Source organism: Garra rufa, chromosome 15 (genome assembly GCF_049309525.1).
Source record: "Garra rufa chromosome 15, GarRuf1.0, whole genome shotgun sequence".
NCBI classification, from domain to species: domain Eukaryota; kingdom Metazoa; phylum Chordata; class Actinopteri; order Cypriniformes; family Cyprinidae; genus Garra; species Garra rufa.
Window position 1 is genome coordinate 30475703 of NC_133375.1, and position 21785 is coordinate 30497487.

The 21785-nt window shown below is 34.6% G+C and overlaps 2 protein-coding genes across 2 annotated transcripts; one reads left to right on the forward strand and one right to left on the reverse strand.

Annotated features, from left to right (window-relative positions):
• Positions 1-6852: 6852 nt before the first annotated feature.
• dimt1l (DIM1 dimethyladenosine transferase 1-like (S. cerevisiae)) lies at positions 6853-13396 on the reverse strand. Its single transcript, XM_073819117.1, has 12 exons — positions 13228-13396; positions 12875-12948; positions 11896-11982; positions 11736-11797; positions 11556-11649; positions 10759-10808; positions 9807-9930; positions 9609-9701; positions 9465-9529; positions 9280-9343; positions 7763-7869; positions 6853-7665 (listed from the first exon to the last, which is right to left on the reverse strand). Exons 1-12 carry the CDS (start codon positions 13283-13285, stop codon positions 7623-7625), a joined length of 921 nt encoding a protein of 306 aa, XP_073675218.1. The 5' UTR covers positions 13286-13396; the 3' UTR covers positions 6853-7622.
• A 70-nt stretch (positions 13397-13466) lies between these two features.
• On the forward strand, positions 13467-21681 carry pola2 (polymerase (DNA directed), alpha 2). Its single transcript, XM_073819397.1, has 19 exons — positions 13467-13575; positions 13805-13929; positions 14063-14187; positions 14301-14386; positions 14480-14537; positions 14764-14873; positions 15557-15750; positions 15916-16004; positions 16151-16303; positions 17175-17237; positions 17334-17388; positions 17470-17594; positions 17751-17789; positions 17884-17957; positions 18049-18157; positions 18366-18472; positions 21022-21078; positions 21198-21324; positions 21416-21681. The coding sequence occupies exons 2-19, from the start codon at positions 13848-13850 to the stop codon at positions 21566-21568; spliced, it is 1806 nt and encodes a 601-aa protein (XP_073675498.1). The 5' UTR covers positions 13467-13575; positions 13805-13847; the 3' UTR covers positions 21569-21681.
• Positions 21682-21785: the final 104 nt, after the last annotated feature.

A 21785-nucleotide genomic window follows, 5' to 3' on the forward strand; every position in this document is an offset into this window, starting at 1 on the left:
AGTAACAGACACTTAGCAAGAGGAAAAAGTGATATGTTGTAATAAAGTTATTAGCAATCACCCTTAAAATAACATTCTTAAAAAATTCCAACAAAATACCATAGTCATGGAGGTTTTTAGCTGCTACAGTAAAATCTGAATTAATTGCACTACCAGTTTTTGAACAGTTAGATTTTTAATGTTTTTTCTGCTCACCGAGCCTGCATTTATTTGATCCAAAGTACAGCAAAAATCAGTAAAATTCTGTCATTTTTCTTAGAAATTAATTACAGAAATTAATACTTTCATTTAGCAAAGATGCTTTAAATTAATCCAAAGTGATGATAAAGACATATATAATGTTACAAAAGACTATTTCAGAAAAATGCTGCTCTTCAGATTTTTATTCATCAATGAAGCCTATAAAAATTCTACTCATCTGTTTTCAACATAATAATAATGTTTTTTTGAGCAGCAAATCAGAATATCAGAATGATTTCTGAAGGATCACGTGACTGGAATAATGATGCTAAAAATTCAACAAATCACAGGAATAAATGACATTTTAAAATATATTCAAAGCTCTATTGAGCAGAAGAGACATTAAAAATCTTACTGTTCAAAAACTTTTGACTGGTAGTGTATTTATACTTTAAGGCTGGAATACAGTACATGCCATCACTTGACACTTGAAAATACTAGTTTCTGAAAGTTTTCTAAGCCAAAACTAGTTGCTGAAAGTCAGAGTCAGTCTGCAGAATTTGGACAGTTGTTTACAGATTTCACAGAAAGTTCTGTAAGTGTAAGATGGCCACAGACTTTCTTAGCTTCAGAATATGAATCCATCAAGGCATATGGCAAAGGCATATGCATTTTTCTGCATGAGTTGTCTGTATTTGGAATGACTTCAAAGTCTGATAGTGTGTGATCTTTAGTAATTTAGAGTATTATGCCCAGTGTTTAAAAAAACTGAAACAGCCTGTAAAGGTGATATATCATTAAAATGTTTTTTTTAAATCCATGTTTAAGTTCTAGAATCGGGTGCCCAGTGCATCGACCAACCCAGAAAACGTGGAAAAGGACAACAGTAACTTTGTTTTGGTAAGCCTTTTTCACAACGGTGTACCAGTTCTAACGCCATGGCAAAATTTTGAGCAACGCATGTTAACTTTTTAGAGACGAGAACAGTGGATTTATTTATTTACGGTATATTACGCTGCTCCCATACAGATCTAATTTCTTCCCCAGTTGTTTACCTTCACAGACATAACAGACTGTTTTTGTAACTCCTGTTTGTTTTGTTGACATAAACTTGTGTGTTGACGGTTTAAGCGCAGTAAGACATGAAAGAGAAGTTTAGTTCAGTACTCACATGCTGTGTGACAGCCGCTTTCTGTGCGTGTGCTTCAGATGTGTGCGCTCAGAAAACCTGTATCGTAAGTTTAAACTGATATGGTAAAGCGTATGATTTCAACGTATGATAATTAAAATCAAACATACTTTACATACTATAAACTGCAGAAATGGTAAGAGAAGTATGTTAACATGCTATTCCAAACAAAGCCAGAGTTCCTTCCCGTGCCTAAAGGGCAGTGATGATTAAATTATGAATATGAAAGTTGCAGAATGCATGAGGCTGCGTACAAAACACTCTTTTCATTGAGTGTGCGCTAACTGATTGAATCATAAAATCCATGCCTGTTATAGTCAGTGAGCGAGTGCAGGAAATACGGCTCTCCATTCAATCTGTCTTTCTCCCTCCCCCTCCGAAAGACCGCCATGCCACAGCCTCATGACATCCCTCAAACCTGCTTGAAAGGGGCTGCCCTGACAGGTTGCTGTGGAGAGGCCTGTCACAGCAAGGCTGGCTCTCAAAAACTCCAGATCATCGTCTCCCATGGGGAAAATCTTTCTCACACACACACACACACACACACCTGTCAGGATCTCTTAACTGGTGTCTGGCTAACCTTGGGCAGCTGAAAAGGCTGAACAGCATTTTCTCTCTCTCTCTCTCTCTCTTTCTCTAGTAAGCCCTCTCTCATCCCTCCCTGCGGACCATCAATAATGCAGTGTGAATCCCTCCCTTATATGATTTATCAGGAGCAGGAGGGGATGAGGCTGCCCTTTCTGTACGTGAACATCTGCAGACATCAATATCCGACAGGGGGGCCCAGGTCAGACCCCTGTGCCACGTCCCACTGAGCACACAGGGAATACCTCAACCTACAGCCACGGCCTGCATTTCAAGCATCCGTTAGTCTGAGAGAGAGCGGGAAAGGAAATATATGAAGAGAAGGCAGACAGTCGCAGGCTTAATCATCAGTGTGAAAGCTCTTAAGAAATGAACTTGTCACAGGGGTATCACTAATTCAAAGGTCTAGTGTGAGATCACATTAAATTAACAAGGGAGGAATGTCAACAGCATTTAATATTGAAAAAAGTGAAATATTTAGAAAGAGAGGAAATTACCTCAGTATTTCAACACTGCAAAGAGGACTTCTTGATGAGTTTTTAATTAGTCTTGTGTGACGTGTGTTTGAATAAAAATTGTAAAAATCCTTACAAAAACATACATTTATTTGAGAAGCAATGCTGCATATGATACAGAGACTTGGATTTATAACTTGATTATGAGATGAGATAACTTGGTTATACTTAAAATCAGTGAAGAAAAAAAGATCAGTGCAGTTAGACAAAATATTATTGTAATAAAGATTTTCTAAAAATATTGCTTGAAGGAGATATTTTAACTGGAAAAATTTATTAAAAATATGTTATGCACAGCAAAAAAAAGTTTTCTTAGTTATTATTTTTGATGTTTTCCAGTAAAAATACCACTACCAGTCAAAAGTTTTTGAACAGTAATATTTGTTTTTAAAGATGTCTCTTCTGCCCATAAAGCCTGCATTTATTTGATCTAAAGTACAGTAAAAACAGTACATTTTTTTAAAATATTTTTACTATTTAAAGTAACTCTTTTCTATTTGAATATATTTGAAAATGTAATTTATTCTTGTGGTCAAAGCTACATTTCAAGCCTTCAGTGTCAAATACTTCGGATTAAATAAATGCAGGCTTGGTGAGCAGAAGAGACTTCTTTAAAAAAACCATTAAAAATCTTACTGTTCAAAAACTTTTGACAGGTAGTGTATGCATCATTAAAACCGAATAAATTTACTTGGGAAAGCAAAAATGCAAAAGATATTAACAGGCAATTACATGTTAAATGTTTTTTTTTTCTTGTTAAATAAAACAAAAAAATGAACAAAAATGAAAATTCTATCATTTACTTACACTAACTTCAGCATAAAAAAAACAATGTCACACAAGTGTAAACCAACATGAAGGTTTAAATATATATATAAAAAAAAGATAAATAAATGAAAATGTAAATGCTTACACATTGTTAAAAGATAAATAAATATAAACATACAATTATTTTACAATTAATTTACAGTGTGCTACGATCTTCTCCACATCAATTTCTGTCCTCTCCACCCTAAAAATAATTAAAAAGTCTATATAAAAAAGATGTGCTTTTGGACTCTGACTACCTTAAATGCTGGTTAAATGAATTAATAATACTACCACAAATTTACAAAAGCACATTTTGACACATCTAAGATGCGGAATCCATAATGTATCCCAATGTGACAGAATGAATCATCACTGCCAGCCAGCTAACAAATTCAATACTGTGATGAGATCCTTATCGTGACCTTCTCAGTGATGGAGTCCCTTTCAGATTAGCTTATCACGGCATCAGTGTCTGGAGGTCGTTAAGACCGTCCCGCACCATTGACCCTGACAGGAGCTAAATGCTACAGTGAGTATTTATGGGACACCACCACGGTCTGCTGGAACCAGCCAATCAGAAATGGCCACTCCGTTCATCACAACATGGAGGTCAGTGAAGGCAAGAAGAACTTCTACAACTACAGTCAAAAGCAATATTAAGCCTTGCAGTGACTGATAGTTGACCCACAGCTCAGATAGGCCCCCAATCTCTTCTGTATCACAGACAGTGATCAAGAGAACCTAAGCGTCTGCTTCAAGTGAACAATTTAATAGGAAAAAAAGAAACGGATACAGTGGAAAGATAGATAAATAAATTTCAAAGTCAAACACGTTTCGCAGGATCAATGTGTAGACTGGGTTGGCATGTCCTCCGGGTGCCAGACTCAAAAGCTCCCTCGCTTTACTTCAAAGAAGAAAGACATTTGAATTTCTAATCTCGATCCTATCAGCAGGCCTGCGGCTCAGCGACTGGCAAGAACCTGCGTATACAGGAAAACTAGGACAGTATCTGGGCAGCATGAGAGGGATTCGCACCTAAAGCCCAATTAATTATTTTCATCATGACTTCAAGAGCCAAGCAGAAAACGGAGGGACTGTGCAAGGATAATTGAACGTTTGTGACTCAGCCGGAAAGTTTGTAATACAGCTGAAAGCATTTTGCTGTAAGGCCGCATAGATTTCTCCAACAATTCAGTCACATCTGCCACAAGATAAAGCAAGATCTGTTTAAATGAGCAGGTGCGATGCAAAAAAGCTCGGCTGCACTGCAGGATGTCCTGCAATAGGAAATACACCTGTTCAGGTGACATTTAGCTCTGGAAATGTCAAACATAACTGTGTGCGCTTCATAATTTCATGTATTATGCATCTCTTTAAAATCTGTGATTTGTACAGTGTTGAGTCCAAGTAGGGAGTCTCTAAATATTCAAAAAACTTCCATTTTATCTGCATCTTTGTCAGTGCACCATTGATGCAAAAGTGTGTAAATATCAAAAGTTTGGTTTCCACAAAAATATCTAAATATATACACTAAAAAAAAAAAAAACATTACAAACTGGTGACTGGTAAAGAAGTCTCTTCTGCTTATCAAGCCTGCATTTATATGATTCCTATTTAAAACAACTGTTTTCTATTTGAATATATTTTAAAATGTAATTTATTTCTGTGTTCAAAGCTAAATTTTTAGAATTCGTTCTAATATGCTGATTTTCTGTTTAACAAATATTATTATCATTATTATTATTAATAAATAAAAAGTTTTTCAGGATTCTTTGATGAATAGAAAGATCCAAAGATCAGCATTTATCTGAAATAAAAAGCTTTTGTAACATTATACACTATACCATTCAAAATCTTGGGAGTCAGTATAATTTGGGGAAGCAGAATATCAGAATATTCAGGATCATGTGACTGGAGTAATGATGCTAAAAATTCAGCTTTGAAATCACAGGAATAATTTACATTTTAAAATATATTCAAATAGAAAATAGTTATTTTAAATAGTACAAATATTTAAAAACATTTTTGCTGTAATTTGGGTAAAAAAAAATGCAGGCTTGGTGAGCAAAAGAGATTTCTTTAAAAGCATAAAAAAATCTTACTGTTCAAAAACTTTTGACTGGTAGTGTATATATTTATTATTGATAATAAAGAACATTTGTTGATCAGCAAATCTATATACAAGTATGATTTCTAAAGGATCATAATTTAGCTACTAAAACTTCAGCTTCACACCAAAGAAATAGATTACATTTTAAAATATATTGAAACAGAAACAGTTATTTTAAATTGTAATATTTCAGAATATTACCATCTATACTATATTTTTCTACTATCAATCCCTGCTTCATCAGGCAGTCAACACAAACTCTTGCACTGATTGACAGTAGAGGCCATTGTCACTCAATTGTGGCTGTACACCTGTGGCGCTCCAACTTCTTGAATCAATTCCTTCCTGTTCCCCGTAGAGCAAGACACTTCACCCCAGAATATACGAGTCCCTGCCTGCTATCAATCAATAGAGCTGGATCCGTCAATACTACGGTAAGAAACTTCAGCTCAGTGACACACACTGACATTTTGGTGTTGGTAGGAGTGAAATAAGCCACGTTGGTGAGGAGAAAAACACAGAATTTACCAACTTCACTTTATCAAGTTCAACAGCATTGGTTTCAAACATTCTAATTATAACCTATATTGTGTCAAATCCATTTTCATTTCAGTTTTAAAACACGACTCTCATTCACATTTTTTGCTTTCTTTAGCCATGTACTTAAAGAAAGTCGCTATTAGCCTTCGTGTACATATTGCTATGCAAAAAACATCTGTAACGGTACTCGAGAGCCATCTAGTGGCCAAATAATATAACAACAGAGTCGACACATGAAACCGCCAGAGGAATAATACACCGATTTATTCTAAAAACCACTAAAACGATTTTCCACTCTTTTAATTTTATATCAAGTTAATAACCACCATTGTTTAGCATTTTTATGAATTTTTTCTTTTTAGGACCAGGGAACATCACATTTGAAAAAAGGCTGGATTAAGTTTATATTTTTTTTTGCAGAGCACACAGAGGATGTTACTGAATATCTGGTGGATGGTCCTCATGTGTTTGGTGGACAAAAGGGCCTCACTGAAGTCATTCATTTGGATTTATATTCAACATCACAGCGAGTAAGGTAAGCATTCACCTCCCTAACTAATATGGGTAAGCCTACCATGATGTAATTTTACTCGTGTTGCTTAACATGCAACTAAAAAACAACAACAAAGAAATATCATTATATAATTGTTGCATCATAGCAACTTTTCTCAAGTTCAGATTTCTTTCTTTCACTTTCCTCCTGCATCAAAACAGAAGATCTGAAACTCTGCTTCACTGACAGCACAACAATTTAAAGGTGTTGAGAGCATCTTTGAACAGTTCAAAGTGGTTCATAAGAGAAACGCACCACTGACAAGTCTCACACAGGGTATGTAAGGAACAAAACAACCATTTTCTCAAGTTTCTTTTAAAGTTAAAAGACTTGTATGCAGATCTTGTTCTTAAATTTAAATGTCTAAACATATTTTTCAATGATTTTATTGACCTTGTAGTACAACTAAGCCTTGCTAAGAAACATGCCTTAAATGAATCTGAGAATCGGTCAATCACCTCTTACATAACCAGCCATTATATTTACACATCAGCGTTTACATACTAGTTACCTTGACTGTAGGTAGAATGTTAATAAAGATTTCTAGGTAACACTTGACAGTAAATTCCAATGTTAATATAAATGCAATAGCAAGCAGGAACAAACATTGAACAATACTTTTACAGCATTTAATAAATAAAATTACAATATGCTGTAAAAATGCCATCAATTAGTTCATGACACCTGATATATCCATTAATGTTAGCCAACTGAACTTTATTGTGAAGTGTTAGCAGTGTATCATTTTTCACTTTGACAGTTCAGTATTGAGCATTTATATTATGTTGTGTGCACAATGCTGAGTTTAAAAGGGTTGGCGATTAATATTCTTTATGACAACCTCAGTTATACGTAGAGTAAACTTGTGCATTCAGGAGGGAGTACATGAAGTAAATAAGTCATAAAACTCAAAATGTCCTCTTCAAAGCCTGTTAACAGTCACCAGTTTTACCTTTGAATGATGTCCGTAAATATTTCCTGATTCAGGAAGGGCACAAAACATTTCCAGTCTGAGTGATTAGGTGTCCCATTGCATGTCCATTGAAAAGAAATATCATTCACTTCTTCACATAGCATCAATCAGAATATGAGAAATTGTGACATCACTTCCTGTCAGCATAGTAGAGGTTTCCTGAAGTTTTAAGTGAAGTGTATCCCAGCGGAGTTGAATGCATGAAGAAGCCTACCGTGAAACACGGATGCAGAAAAGATGCTTAACAAAACACCCCCCAAAAAAACAAACATTAAGTATTTTTCACGAAGTGAAGTGTCATACTTACACCATAAAATCATCGATATCCATGGTACGTGCCCTCTTGTCACTAAACTTTGACTCTTGAAGGATGTTTTCAATTTTCTGAGCAATGCTGAAATCCTGTTGTATTTCCTGCAATTTGGAAAAGCATTTAAATACAAGGGTTTCTGCAGACTTTATGAAGGTAGATTTAAGACTGTTTCCACTTAAAGAATGAATTTAAAAAAAGAAATTAAAGGTTCACCCAAAATGGAAATTCTTAACTACTTTCTAACCCTCCATACAGAGCAAGGGTACATTCAAATCCTAGAAAGGTATCAAGAACATTAGCAAAATAGTCCACTGACATCAATGGTACAACCGTAATTTTATGAAGCTACGAAAATACTTTTTGTGTGCAAAAAATAACAAAAATAATGACTTTGTTCAACAACTCTTCACCCCCCATCAGCATTTTTGCCGTTTTCCAGTGCAAATATCTAATATCTTAAATCAAGATACATTTAGTTGAGAAGCAAAATGACATAGAAGACAATAAGTCTTGCTTTCTGAAAAAATGTTCAAAATAAAGGGAGTTAAAAATTAAAACAAGAACAAATATCTGCTAGCGGGTTCAGAAAAATCTACTTATTTCAAAGGGAAAACAAGTTTTCATTCCTTGTTGACAGACATTTATTCTTGTTTTAATCATAAACTCGCTTCATTTTTTCAATTTTCTCCGAAAACCGACTTCAACTATCTTCATTTTGCATCTCAATTAAATTTAACTTGATTTAAGGCTGTTTAGATATTTGTACTGTAAACAAGGCAAAAATATTTACGAAGACATTAAAGGGATAGTTCACCCAAAAATTAAATTGTTTTTAACTACTCACCCTCATGTTGTTGCAAACCCATAAGACCTTCGTTGGTCTTCGAAACACAAATCAAGTCATTTTTGATGAAATCTGAAATCTTTCTGAACCTGCACAGACAGCAACGCAACTACCACATTCAAGGCCCAGAAAGGTAGTAAGGACATTGTTAAAATAGTCCATATGACGTAAGTGGTTCAACCTAAATTTTATGAAGCTTTGACAATTTTTGTGCACAAAAATAACAACTTTATTTAACAATTTCTTCTCTTCCGTGTCTGTTTTTAATGCATGTTCATGACAATACCACGATGCACAAGAAAGATTTCTCGTAGCTTCATAACATTAGAGTTTAACCACTGATGTCACATGGACTGTTGTAACAATGTCCTTAAACGTGGTAGTTGCATTGCTGTCTCTCGGATTTCATCAAAAATCTTTATTTGTGTTTTAAAGACGAACTAAGGTCTTACAGGTTTGAAACGAAGTCAGGATGAGCATTTTTGCAATGTATGCAACAGGTAAATGCCCTGACTATGAATTTAGGATTTTATGACCCGTTTTAAGACCTTTTTAAAGCCTTAATTTGTGAAAGGGAAAGTAATATTTTTTGAAGACCTGTAAAATCCATGAATATAATGGTGTCTCAGGTCAAGTACATTAAAGTGTCAAAGTGAAGTAGACTCACTATGTTGTGCACAGAGCAATGGATTCTGTAGTTCTTCTCCAATAACTGTTCAACCGCAGCAGACCTGCATTGAAGAAAAAAAAAAAAAAAAAACATTAACTCCTTAGTCCCTACCACAACTGGTCATCCGCTAAAATGTATTACTATTGATCGCTCAACAAAAACACCATTTAGGGACGTCTTACTTGAAGGCAGCACTCAGTGTTTTGTTCTTTCGGACAAATGCAATTCTGACAAGACCATCCCATTCCTATAAATGCAGAAAAACAAGATTATATTTTTCCAATAACTGCAAAGTCAGTAAACACACTTTAATTAAGGGCACTTACCTGGAAGTTGATAGGCGGAGGAGGGTTTTTGGGCTCTATCCTCACCACACTGGACTCTACTTTTGGAGGCGGTCTGAAATTGTTCTTTCCCACCTTTATAAGCATAACATTTTCGTGTATAATTTCACATATGAATAATAATAATAATAATAATAATAATAATGAGAAAACAGTAAATGAATCTGAATAGGCACCAACCTTCATGAGGTGGTCCACACGGGCTAGGAGCTGTGTGTTGATGGACAATCTGCAATATAGCTTGTCTCCTGGTGGAGCCACCAAGCGCATGGCAAATTCTCTTTGAAACATCAGCACAGCACACCTACAGAGACAATAAATGCAAAACTCAACTCAAAGCACCATTATCTGACATGGTGATAAACTCTTCTCTGCAACTGATATGACTTTATTATTTTCCATTGTAATGCAATCGGTTTTAACTGGTTTTGTAAAGCTGTAGACAGTATAATAGGGAGAAAATTAACAAATGTGAATGGAAGAAATCACAATGCTTAATACAGATAGAATTAAATAGAAATAGGTAGGAATAGAGTGTTTTCACGACACGTCATCAATTGGCCATTTTGGCAGCACTGAATGTAAACAATGCCACTGACCCGAACGAAACTTGCATATTTCGCTGATTATTGCTGCTGAAAATGGTTAATTATTGGCATGTTTTGGGCTGTACTAATCAGTTGGACTGGAAAAAACATGTGGAGTACTACAGACTGCCAAAAACGTAAAAAAAAAAAAAAAAAGTAGATGAGGTGAAAAAACTGTCTGAGGAACAAAAGGTATTTGTGTTTGTCCAAACTGAACTAGGATTTCTAGGGCAAGAATCATTACAATATTCGTGTTTGTTCTTCAGAAGAACAGGATTTATCTGAAACAGAAATCTTTTGTAACATTACAAATGTCTTTATCATCAATTTTAATCAATTTAAAGCATCCTTGGAAGAAAGATAATTTCTATTTAAACAGTGATGATAATAATAATAAATGTTTTTTGAACAGCAAATTAGAATGATTTTTGAAGGATCATGTGACTCTGAAGACTGAAGTAATGATTCTGAAAATGTAACTGTGATCCCAGGAATAAATTACATTTTGTAATGTAAGTGCAAATCTAATTAATCCAATTTCTTACCTAAAAAATGGCCTGTGAAGTAACAGCTTGAACACAAAAGGCGATGATATCTAGAAAAAAAAATCTCAATGTGAATACCAGTGATTCAATAACACTTTACAATAAGGTTGTTTCATATTTCAAAATTCTGACTTTACTCTCACAATTCCACGATTATATCTCAAAATTCTGATAAGAAAAATCAACTCATGATTCCATCTTTTCCTCTCAGCTCAGAATGATAATTTTATATCCCACGCTTCTGGGGGGGGGAGGGTTTCCCTCAGAACTGTAAAACTCGCAATTGTTGAGCTAAATTGAGTTATAAAGTCCAAAATATGACAAACTTGCATTTGTGAGGGAAAAAAGCTAGACTTGTGAGATAAAATAGGTAAATGTAAATTGTAATGTGTTTAAACAGTATTTCATGCTGTTGCTACATATGTGAATATTTTGTAGATGTACTGTTTAAATCAAATTTATGCTTTAAAAGTAGAGTAATCAAAGCAGGTTTCATCCATTAGTCTGTCAGTTTAAACGTCTGCGTTTAGATTCAAATGGTGTCTTTGACGACAACATTCTATAAAAATGATTTGCATTCCGATACTGACATCAATGCACAACAATACATTTTTTCTAATATTCCATGGATTTTACCCGTTTCCCTCCACTTGTTGCCAGTGTTTTTCTGCCACCACAATGCACACACAGCTGCAAGTGACGTAACTGTGACGTTTACTCTAAATTGGTCTATTGTAAAGTGTTACCAGCAACTCTGACGACAGATCAAGACAGCAAACAAATCTCTGAACCAATACCTGATAAGGCAAGTTAGCCACGCAGATGTCAAAAAAGGGGAGCTCCGTCTTGAGGACGTCCCCTATGAGGATCTGAAGCTTGTTTTGCATTGGACTGCATTGAAAAGAGATTTTTTTTTAGTCAAACAGGTGCTGAGGTCTTGACAACAGTGGCAATGAATGCGTATGAAAAACACTTACGTGCACTGGACTCTTTTTTGAAGCTCAGCAACAAGCCTGGTGTCCAACTCACACGCAACCACCTTTGAATTGCAGTAAATGAAGAAATTACATTTTGCTTTGGGGAAAAAGGAATCACTACTTAAAAACAAGCAATGAACATTTAATGTAACTTATTTACTTTTTTGGCTTTCTCCAAAAGTTTGACAGTCATGTTACCAGTTCCAGGACCAACTTCCAGAACCACATCTGTCGGTCGTAATGCTGCCTGTAAAGATAACACTGGTTATATATTGTGCTGTTACAATGTGGTGATGCATTCAGAGAGGTGTCACTTTCTTTAGAAGAAAGATGACTTGCCAGAAATATACACTACCAATCAAAAGTTTTTGAACAGTAACATTTTTAAACGTTTTTAAAGAACTCTCTTCAGCTCACCAAGCCTGCATTTATTTGATCCAAAATACAGCAAAAGCAGTAATATTGTAAAATATTTGTACCATTTAAAATAACTGCTTTCTATTTTGGATACATTTTAAAATATAATTTATTCCTGGGATCAAAGCTAAATTTTTAGAATCATTACTCCAGTCTTCAGTCACAAGGTCCTTCAGAAATCATTCTAATTTGCAGATTTGCTGTTCAAATAATTATCAGTGTTTAAATAGAAATTATCTTTCTACCATGGATGCTTTCAATTGATCAAAATTGATGATAAAGACATTTACAATGTTACAAAAGATTTCTATTTCAGATAAATCCTGTTCTTCTGAACTTTCTATTCATCAAAGAAACCTGAAAAAAACCTACTCTGCTGTTTTTAACACAATAATAATAATAATAATAATAATAATAATAATAATAAATGTTTTTGAATAGAATATTATAATGAATTCTGGAGAATCATGTGACTGGAGTAATGATGCTAAAAATTCAGCTTTGAAATCACAGGAATAAATGACATTTTAAAATATATTCACATTGAAAACAGTTATTTTAAGTAGTAAAACATATCAAAATTTTACTGTTTTTTGCTGTACTTTGGATCAAATAAAAGCAGGCTTGCTGAGAACAATAGACTGTTCAAAAACTTTTGACTGGAAGTGCAAAATGAAAATGAACAGTAAATGTAACAATTCAATGTAACAAAAGTTACTGACCTTCTCTATGATGCTGTTGACAACCAATGGATTTTTTAAAATATGCTGACCAATACCAGTATTGAACATAATTCCTGAAACCGATCAAGGAACATTGATGTTTTATTTTTCCTGTGTGGTGTGGTTATAAGAACAAACTTCATGCATGCTTGTCCAAAATCGGCCACATTATAGGATAGGAAAAGAAAAAGAAACTATGACCATGACAACTAAGCACATAAACTTTCGAGCGAGAGAGAAAACAACATCAAAATGTCCTTAAATGTCACGAAAATAATGTTACAAAACATTCTTTGAGGTCCTTCATTTTCCTAGTCATATGTCATGCGGTACAAAACATGAACGTAACCTACCTTGACTCTTCACCTCCTGGTGTTGTCGAGATTTTTTCTGAGCTTTAACCTTCGGCATTTTACTAAGTAGTGTTTGCTATTCCAAATTATGAAATTTCCAGTACAAATGTGAGTATAATTTTACGGTATCATAAACACGTGCAACAACTGCTGGCTTCAGCTCCTTCGGTTCCTTTCAGCTGATTCGGTTTCTTTCAGCTGAGCTCCCTCTGGCGTCGTGGAGGACTCTTGGAGGAACCGGAAATGACCTTTCAGTGCTGTTTTGCGGGTACTTTTTCGCGGCAATCCGAACGTGATGCAGAGACTGTTGAGGAATATGACAGCTAATTTTTGATGTTATTATAAAAGGTAATCTTTTACATGACTGTACAATCTATGTTGATACGTTTGTTATTCCAAGTGTTATCTTCTGCTGCGTAAAAGTGTGTTTATAAAGCAAACTAGGTTGTTATTGTGTTTAACTTAGCGCCAGTTCAGTGTTTTATTTAGCGAGACTATAATATTGTTCTCTGATACAACTGCGATTGATAAATCTGTTATTCAAAACACTTATGCATCTTGTTGCTTCTCTTCTTAGGTTAAAGATTATTCATATTTGAACAGCAGAGGACACAATAACAATGGCTTCAGTGACTGCAGAGGACATCAAATCTGAACTGGACACTTTCAACATAGCCTTTAACAATGACACTGTGGATAAAAGTAAACGTCAAGTGTCTTATTTGTTTTAGTTTTTTTGTTAATGTAGTGTTGTTAACATGACCACATATATATGTAAATTTCTAGAATGCATATATTTACATTGGTGATATACTGTAATAATTGTTTCTTGTAGTGTTGGAGCAGTGTTTGTGTCACAGGCTGCAAGGTGAAGAGATCGTATGTGAATGGTTTGCGTTCAGCTCCAGTAGAGGCCAGCTGTCGCTCACTCTTGATAACCTGGACCAGTTTGAACATGAAGTTAGTATAAGTGTGCAAAACATGAAAACTGCAACAGAAATTCTAAGATCTCCAGAGATGTCTAAATAAATAAGACACTTAGTTTCTCTGCTTGATTTGTATAATCCTTACAGATACTGAACAAGAGGAAAAAGCCTAAAGGCTCATCAAAGGGATCCCAGTTTAACAAAACAAGAGACATCAACTCTATTCAGGAACTGTATCCTTATCGCTCAAACCATAACTGAGTTTAAGTAGATGTAATTTATATTTTTACTATAAATGCAGTAGTTTTCTTAATAGAGTCTCACAGCATCCGTGCAGAAGAAGAAGAGGAAAGCATTTTGGATTCCTATTCAACACCTGCCAAGGTAATAAATAAGTTAGAGGCAGATAAATAGGGGACATTTGATAGAAATGCACTATTGATTCCAAATGAGTAAATCTTGTATAGCTCAGTGCTTAAAAGCAAACCCAAATTGTTTATTTGATCTGCTTAACTGCTGTCATTTCAAGTATATTGTAAATTACTTTCTTGGTAAACTATCAGTAAGAAAGCACAAATGTAAATGTATTCCTATCTTTACGTGATTGCAGGGCTCTCAAAAGCGAGCGTTGACCACGCCAGAACATCCTCAGTCCAAGAGAGGTGTAGCCCGACTCACAAGTCCCAGTCTATTGCTGTCTCCTGCCAGCTTCTCGCCAAGGTGTTAATATAATCAAACATGTATTTAAATTTGAATTTGTGAAACCTTTATAAGGCAACAGAACCATTAACGAATTCACCAGTGCAACCATAACTTGTTCTACCAACAATTATCTTAAAGGCAGTGTGGAATAATTCGTTATCAGAATCTGTTGTTTAACTTCAGGATGATATTTGACCCTGGACCACAAAACCAGTTATAAGGGTCGATTTTTTTAAATTAAGATTTTCATAGATGTATGGTTTGTCAGAAACTAGCCTGAAACATAAAGTGTCAAATTCAGCTGACCTTTCATCACGATCCGCTCGCTGCCTGCCCCATAAATTGTCTGTGAAAAAAACGTGTCTTCCAACCAATCAGCGTCAGGGGTTTGGTGTTGTGGACTTTCCTACTGGTGCAGGGATGTGAGGGAGGCGGAGCGAAAGTCCACAACACCAAATCCCTGACGCTGATTGGTTGGAACACTGTTTGTTTAAATGTGGAAAGGTTGGTAGTGCCGATTGTTTTTTTGGCATATCTCGGACCCTAGGCTGACCAGAGAGACGCGGTTTTTTCACAGACAATTTATGGGCAAGGCAGCGAGCGGATCGTGAAGAAAGGTCAGCTGAAATTGACACTTTATGTTTTAGGCTAGAAATCGCTGATACAACCTTTAAGACTCATATATTATTTATATTGTGTAGTGCAACCCCTTCTCAAAAATACGGCATGCGTGGTGGGCGAGGAGAGGTGGTTTCGACGTTTGGAGCTGTGCAGGGTCCTCGCTGGATGGGTAAAGGACAGAGCGCTGTGAGGGTTGAGATGCTGGAAGGAGGAGAGAATTCACTCAGCAGCAGCTACAAATACATGTTCCAGAGACTGAGAGACGTGCGGGACGGTAAGACTATGTTGCCATACAAAGCGTTGTGTTTTTTCAAATGTGCATTTTGTGCATGTTGGATGGGGATTCTTCCACAACTGGATGTAAATTTGTGTTTGTGTTGCATTAAACATACAGACTGTCTTTATAGATGTTTATATATGTTCTCTACCTTGTCCATAGTTCTGACTGAAAAGATTGAAGAACTCGGAGAGGAATTGCGGAGTCATTTTAACATAGAGGAATTCTCTCCAGTTTCATTACCTGTTCAGGTACAAGCACAGACATCATCATGGCTAATTAAGAAAAAGAAGCTAAATATTTATATTCTCGAAGTGATCAAATTAAGTTATTTCTCTAGTCTCTTTGTTTTTTCTGTTTTAACTTGTTGTGATCTTATTTTCTGTCTCTTTTGCAGGATAGCATCACAGTGCTGGGCCAGGTGTGTTGTGACAGTAACGGGAAGCTCAATGCCCAATCTGTGTTGCTGGAGGCCGGACAGGAACAGGGGGGCAGACAGGTGCCAGTGGATCTGTCTGAGCTTAAAGAGTTCTCACTGTTTCCTGGACAGGTGAGATATACGCCTACTCGAAATGGTTTTGAATGTAAACAATGCCACTGAACCGAACAAAACTTGCAAATTTTGCTCATTACTGCTGTTGAAAATGATCAATTATTGTCATGTTTGGGTTGTACTAATCAGTCATACCAGACCAAAAACATGGAGTACTATAGATTGCCAAAATCGTTTGTGGTTGGCCAAACTGAACCTGGATTTCCAGTGCAAGAATCTTGGCAACATTTTTGTTTGTTCTTATCATTTCTGGTCAGGCAGGTGAAAAATTAGGCTAATATCTTAATCTAATACTGCTTGTATTTATCTTTACCACCTATTAACTTTAGTTTGTCAAATTATTGCAACCTTTCCTGCGTACTAAGTCCTTCTCTATATGATTTAGCAGCTTCCACATTTTTTTCCATGGTTTAGACAGCATAAATTAGCAGAACAACGTGTTCGATAGTACATTAAACATTCAATCCTGTTGTTATAATATGGCCACACATCCAGGTAACTGACCAAACCATGACATAAGTGCCAACCCTCTATTATATTAGCATATTTTTTGTGTGTGTGTGTGTGTGTGTGTGTGTGTGTGTGTGTGTGTGTGTGTGTGTGTGTGTGTGTGTGTGTGTGTGTGTGTGTGTGTGTGTGTGTGTGTGTGTGTGTGTGTGTGTGTTTGTTTTCATCTTATTACTAAATAATAGTATTATATTGCTTATAATTTTCAGGAACCAGAATTATGAAAAATTCACTTAAGATTCTGATTATTTTTTAATTTGAGAAAGAATATGTATAAGAAACTTTTTTTTATTTTCTCATGCAATGTGTTCAGCATATATTGTTATCTATATTGGCAACATTCTCTTACTCTCTTTTGTAGGTTGTTGTAATGGAAGGTATGAATCCCTCTGGGGAGAAGTTTGTTGCAACCAAACTATACGAGGTATCTCTCATATATAGCTCTTTTTAGTTTAAACCTATTTGGGTTTTGTTGAATTATGAGTTCTGATATTTATTCTGTGATTTGTTTCTCCATCAGGGTATTCCCCTGCCTTTTTACAGTCCTCTTGAAGTAAAACAAGAAATGGATGAAGGTAAGATTGGTAAAAATGTATCAAGAACATCCTTATTGTGATCACAGCTTATATTACACCCCACATAACTCACTTTTTCAGTATCTGAGCCTGTGATGGTCATGATGGCTTGTGGACCCTACACCCCCTCTGAAAGTCTGACCTATGACCCTCTGATTGACCTCATTACTATCATCAATAAAGATCGTCCTGATGTGTGCATTCTGGTGGGTACAGCTTTATAAACATTTCTGTTGTGTTTTGGTCCATGAAGATTATTATTGTGCTAAAACCTAATTTATTTTACAGTGTGACTGATTTTAGGGGCATTTCAATATTATGTAATTACATCTGTGCAATTTTAACTAGCATTTCTCTTACAGTTTGGGCCTTTTGTTGATTCCAAACATGAGCAGATTGAGGTAAACCAGCTTTTGTATGTTTTTGAAATTCCTCTGTTAACATTTTTCATCATGGCCAGAAATTTAACCACTTGATTTTCAACCTTTTCAACAGAAAAACCAGGTAACGGAAACATTTGAAATCATTTTCAAGAGATGTATGGACAGCATAGTGGAAGGAACCAAAGGGTGTGTGTATATTCTTATTTACATCTTTATAGAAAGTGCTCACCATGTACAACTGTGTTTTCATTGCGCACATTTTTTTTTTTTATTATAGGTCAGGATGCAGGTTGGTGTTTGTGCCATCTCAGAGGGATGTCCAGCATCATTACATTTATCCTCAGCCACCTTTCAACCTGACCAACCTCAGCAAAGATGATTCAGCGGTGAGATGATTAGCTATTAGCTGTGATTAGTTGTAATTGGCCGTCCTCTTTATTTCTAAGTGCTGGTGATTAATATTTTATCTATTTGTGTGATTCAGGGCAAACTTAATTAGAAAGACATGGCTTTATTTAATATGTCTTAATGCTTAAACTGAATAATTAATCCGTTTTTATCTTGACTCCTGTTGTATGCATTTTCCACCCCTAGAGAGTAACCTTAGCTTCTGACCCCTGCACACTCCTCATTGGTAATGTGACATTTGGCCTGACTTCTACAGACATTCTGTTTCATATGGGAGCTGAAGAGATCAGCAGGTAATACTACTGAACCAACTAGCAATTCTAGCTTAAAAACAACGTACAACTGACATGTGAATTTACATTATTTCATTAAAGGATTAGTTTACTTCCAGAATAAAAATTTCCTGTTAATTTACTTTGTCATCCAAGATGTTCATGTCTTTCTTTCTTCAGTCGGAAAAAAAATTGCAGTGTCAGTGCAGCTTCAAAGGGCTCTACACGACCCCAGCCGAGGAATAAGGGTCTTATCTAGCGAAACAATTGGTCAATTTTTATTGTTTGGCTAGAATTGTGTAGAGCCCTTTGAAGCTGCAATTTGAACCTTCAACCTGTTGGCCACCATTGAAGTCCACTACATGGAAAAAAAGGATTTCCTAAAAAAAACTTAATTTCTTTTCGACTGAAGAAAGAATTCAAAATTGTGAGAATTTCAAATTTCGACTTTATTCTTGTAATTTCAACTTAATTTTTTTAAATATTTCAACTTTATTCTCATAATTTTGTCTTTTTTTTATTTTTAAATTTAAAATGTGTTCTCATAATTTCGACTTTATTCTCAAAATATTTTGACTATATTCTCGAAATATTTAGACTTTATTCTCAAAACATTTCAACTTTATTCTTGTAATATTTCAATTTTATTTTCAAAATATTTAGACTTTATTTTTAAAATATTCCGACTTTATTCTCGTAATTCCGTTTTTATTTTCAAAATATTCCGACTTCATTCTCTTAATTCCAATTTTATACTCAAAACATTTCGACTTTATTCTTGTAATATTTAAATTTTATTTTCAAAATATTTCGACTTCATTCTTGTAATTCCGACTTTATTTTCAAAATATTCCGACTTTATTCTCTTAATTCCAATTTTATACTCAAAACATTTAGACTTATTCCTGTAATATTTTGTCTTTATTCTCAGAATATTCTGACTTTTTTCTCAAAATATAAAAAATGGATTCTCATAATTCTGACTTTATTCTCAAAATATTCCGACTTTATTTTCAAAATATTTCACTTTATTCTCGTAATTCCGACTTTATTCTCGAAATATTTAGACTTCATTCTCAAAACATTTCAACTTTATTCTTTTAATATTTCAATTTTATTTTCAAAATATTTAAACTTTATTTTTAAAATATTCCGACTTTATTCTCGTAATTCCGATTTTATACTCAAAACATTCAGGTTTTATTCTTGTAATTCCAATTTTATTTTCAAAACATTTCGACTTTATTCTTGTAATATTTAAATTTTATTTTCAAAATATTTCGACTTCATTCTCGTAATTCCGACTTTATTTTCAAAATATTCCGACTGTATTCTCTTAATTCCAATTTTATACTCAAAACATTTAGACTTATTCCTGTATTATTTGTGACCCTGGACCACAAAACCAGTCATAAGGTTAAATTTGACAAAACTGAGATTTATACATCACATGAAAGCTCAATAAATAAGCTTTCTATTGATGTATGGTTTGTTAGGATAGGACAATATTTGACCGAGATACATCTGTTTGAAATCAGAAATCTGAGGATGCAAAAAAATCAAAAAGACTGAGAAAATCACCTTTAAAGTTGTCCAAATTAAGTTCTTAACAATGCATATAACTAATCAAAAATTACATTTTGATATTTTTGCAGTAGGAATTTTACAAAAAATCTTCATGGAACATGAACTTTACTTAATTTCTTAATGATTTTTGGCATAAAAGAAAAATCTAAAATTTTGACCCATGCAATGTATTTTTGGCTATTGCTACAAATATACCCCAGCGACTTAAGACTGGTTTTGTGGTCCAGGGTCACATTTTGTCTTTATTCTCAGAATATTCTGACTTTATTCTCAAAATATAAAAAATGGATTCTCGTAATTCTGACTTTTTTCTCAATATATTCCGACTTTATTTTCAAAATATTTCACTTTATTCTCGAAATATTTCGACTTTATTCTCATAATATTTCAACTTTATTTTCAAAATATTTTGATTTTATTCTCGTAATTCCGAATTTATACTGAACATTTCGACTTTATTCTCAAAATATTTCAACTTTACTCTCGTAATTTCATTCTCGTAATTCTGACTTTATTCTCAAAATATTCCGACTTTATTTTCAAAATATTTAACTTTATTCTTGTAATTCTGACTTTATTCTCATAATATTTCAACTTTATTTTCAAAATATTTCGATTTTATTCTCGTAATTCTGACTTTATTCTCCAAATATTCCGACTTTATTTTTAAAATATTTCAACTTTCTCCTCAAAATATTTCAACATTTTCTCATAATTCCGACTTTGATCTTAAAACATTTCAACTTTTTTCTCGCAATTCTGACTTTATTCTCAAAACATTAGGTTTATTCTCGTAATTTCGACTTTTTACTTAAATGTCCACAAAGACATTTCGGATGACACGGGGTGAGTAAATTATCGGGAAATTTTTATTCTGGAAGTGAACTAATCCTTTAACATTAAATTAATTTGAAAATAATTACTTCCTCAGAGGAGTGAGTGAGCACAAGCACTAATATATGGTGTAATTGTGCTTTTTGCAGTGGCACGGGCACAGAACGTTTCTCACGGATTATGAAACACATGTTGACCCAGAGAAGGTTAGTAGAGCGTATTCATTTCTCATCTTTAAAATGAAATGACCCCAGGTTTGATTAGTAGTAAAAAAGTTGTTTGTGCTCTCTGCTGCTCCTGAGATTTCATTTGATTGTTCTTTTAGCTACTATCCTCTCTATCCCCCTGCGGAAGAAGTTAACATGGATTATGACAAGTTTCAGCAATTCGGCCAAATGAACCTCACACCTGATGTTCTTATCGTTCCTTCTGAACTTCGGTATTTCATCAAGGTAAATCAGTCAGGTTTCACATATATATACCCTGTCAAATAAAAGGCTATTTTAATTCTGACAGGAAAACTCATTTTCTATTATTTTTCAGGATGTGATTGGCTGTGTCTGTGTCAATCCTGGCCGTCTCACTAAAGGACAGGTGGGCGGGACTTACGGAAGGTTACTCATTCAGCCAAACCCTGTGCTAGTGGAAGGGAAGAGAGTGAGCCCATGTATAGCAGGACAAGTGGTGAAAATATGATACAATCTGTTCTACTGCTTGAACTTTATTAAATCATGTCTGTGTTTTTTTTATGTCTGTATTAAATCTTTTCACTTAAAGTGGCTGAAAAATTAAAATACTTTGTAAAAGGCTGTTTTGTTCAGTATGTCAACTTTTCTTGCACATTCCTGGTCTTATTGTGAATGTTATTCCAAAAACAGTTTTTCTTCCTTTTAGTGCTATTTAGTGCATGGAA

Coding starts and splice junctions, on each gene's coding strand:
- dimt1l (XM_073819117.1), bottom strand. CDS start 13,285: ATGCCGAAGGTTAAAGCTCAGAAAAAATCTCGACAACACCAGGAGGTG. Junction 12,949..13,227: donor CCAGGAGGTGAAGAGTCAAG/GTAGGTTACGTT, acceptor GATCGGTTTCAG/GAATTATGTTCAATACTGGT. Junction 9,702..9,806: donor GTGTGGACCACCTCATGAAG/GTTGGTGCCTAT, acceptor ATGCTTATAAAG/GTGGGAAAGAACAATTTCAG.
- pola2 (XM_073819397.1), top strand. CDS start 13,848: ATGGCTTCAGTGACTGCAGAGGACATCAAATCTGAACTGGACACTTTC. Junction 15,751..15,915: donor ACTGAGAGACGTGCGGGACG/GTAAGACTATGT, acceptor CCTTGTCCATAG/TTCTGACTGAAAAGATTGAA. Junction 17,389..17,469: donor AAAACAAGAAATGGATGAAG/GTAAGATTGGTA, acceptor TCACTTTTTCAG/TATCTGAGCCTGTGATGGTC.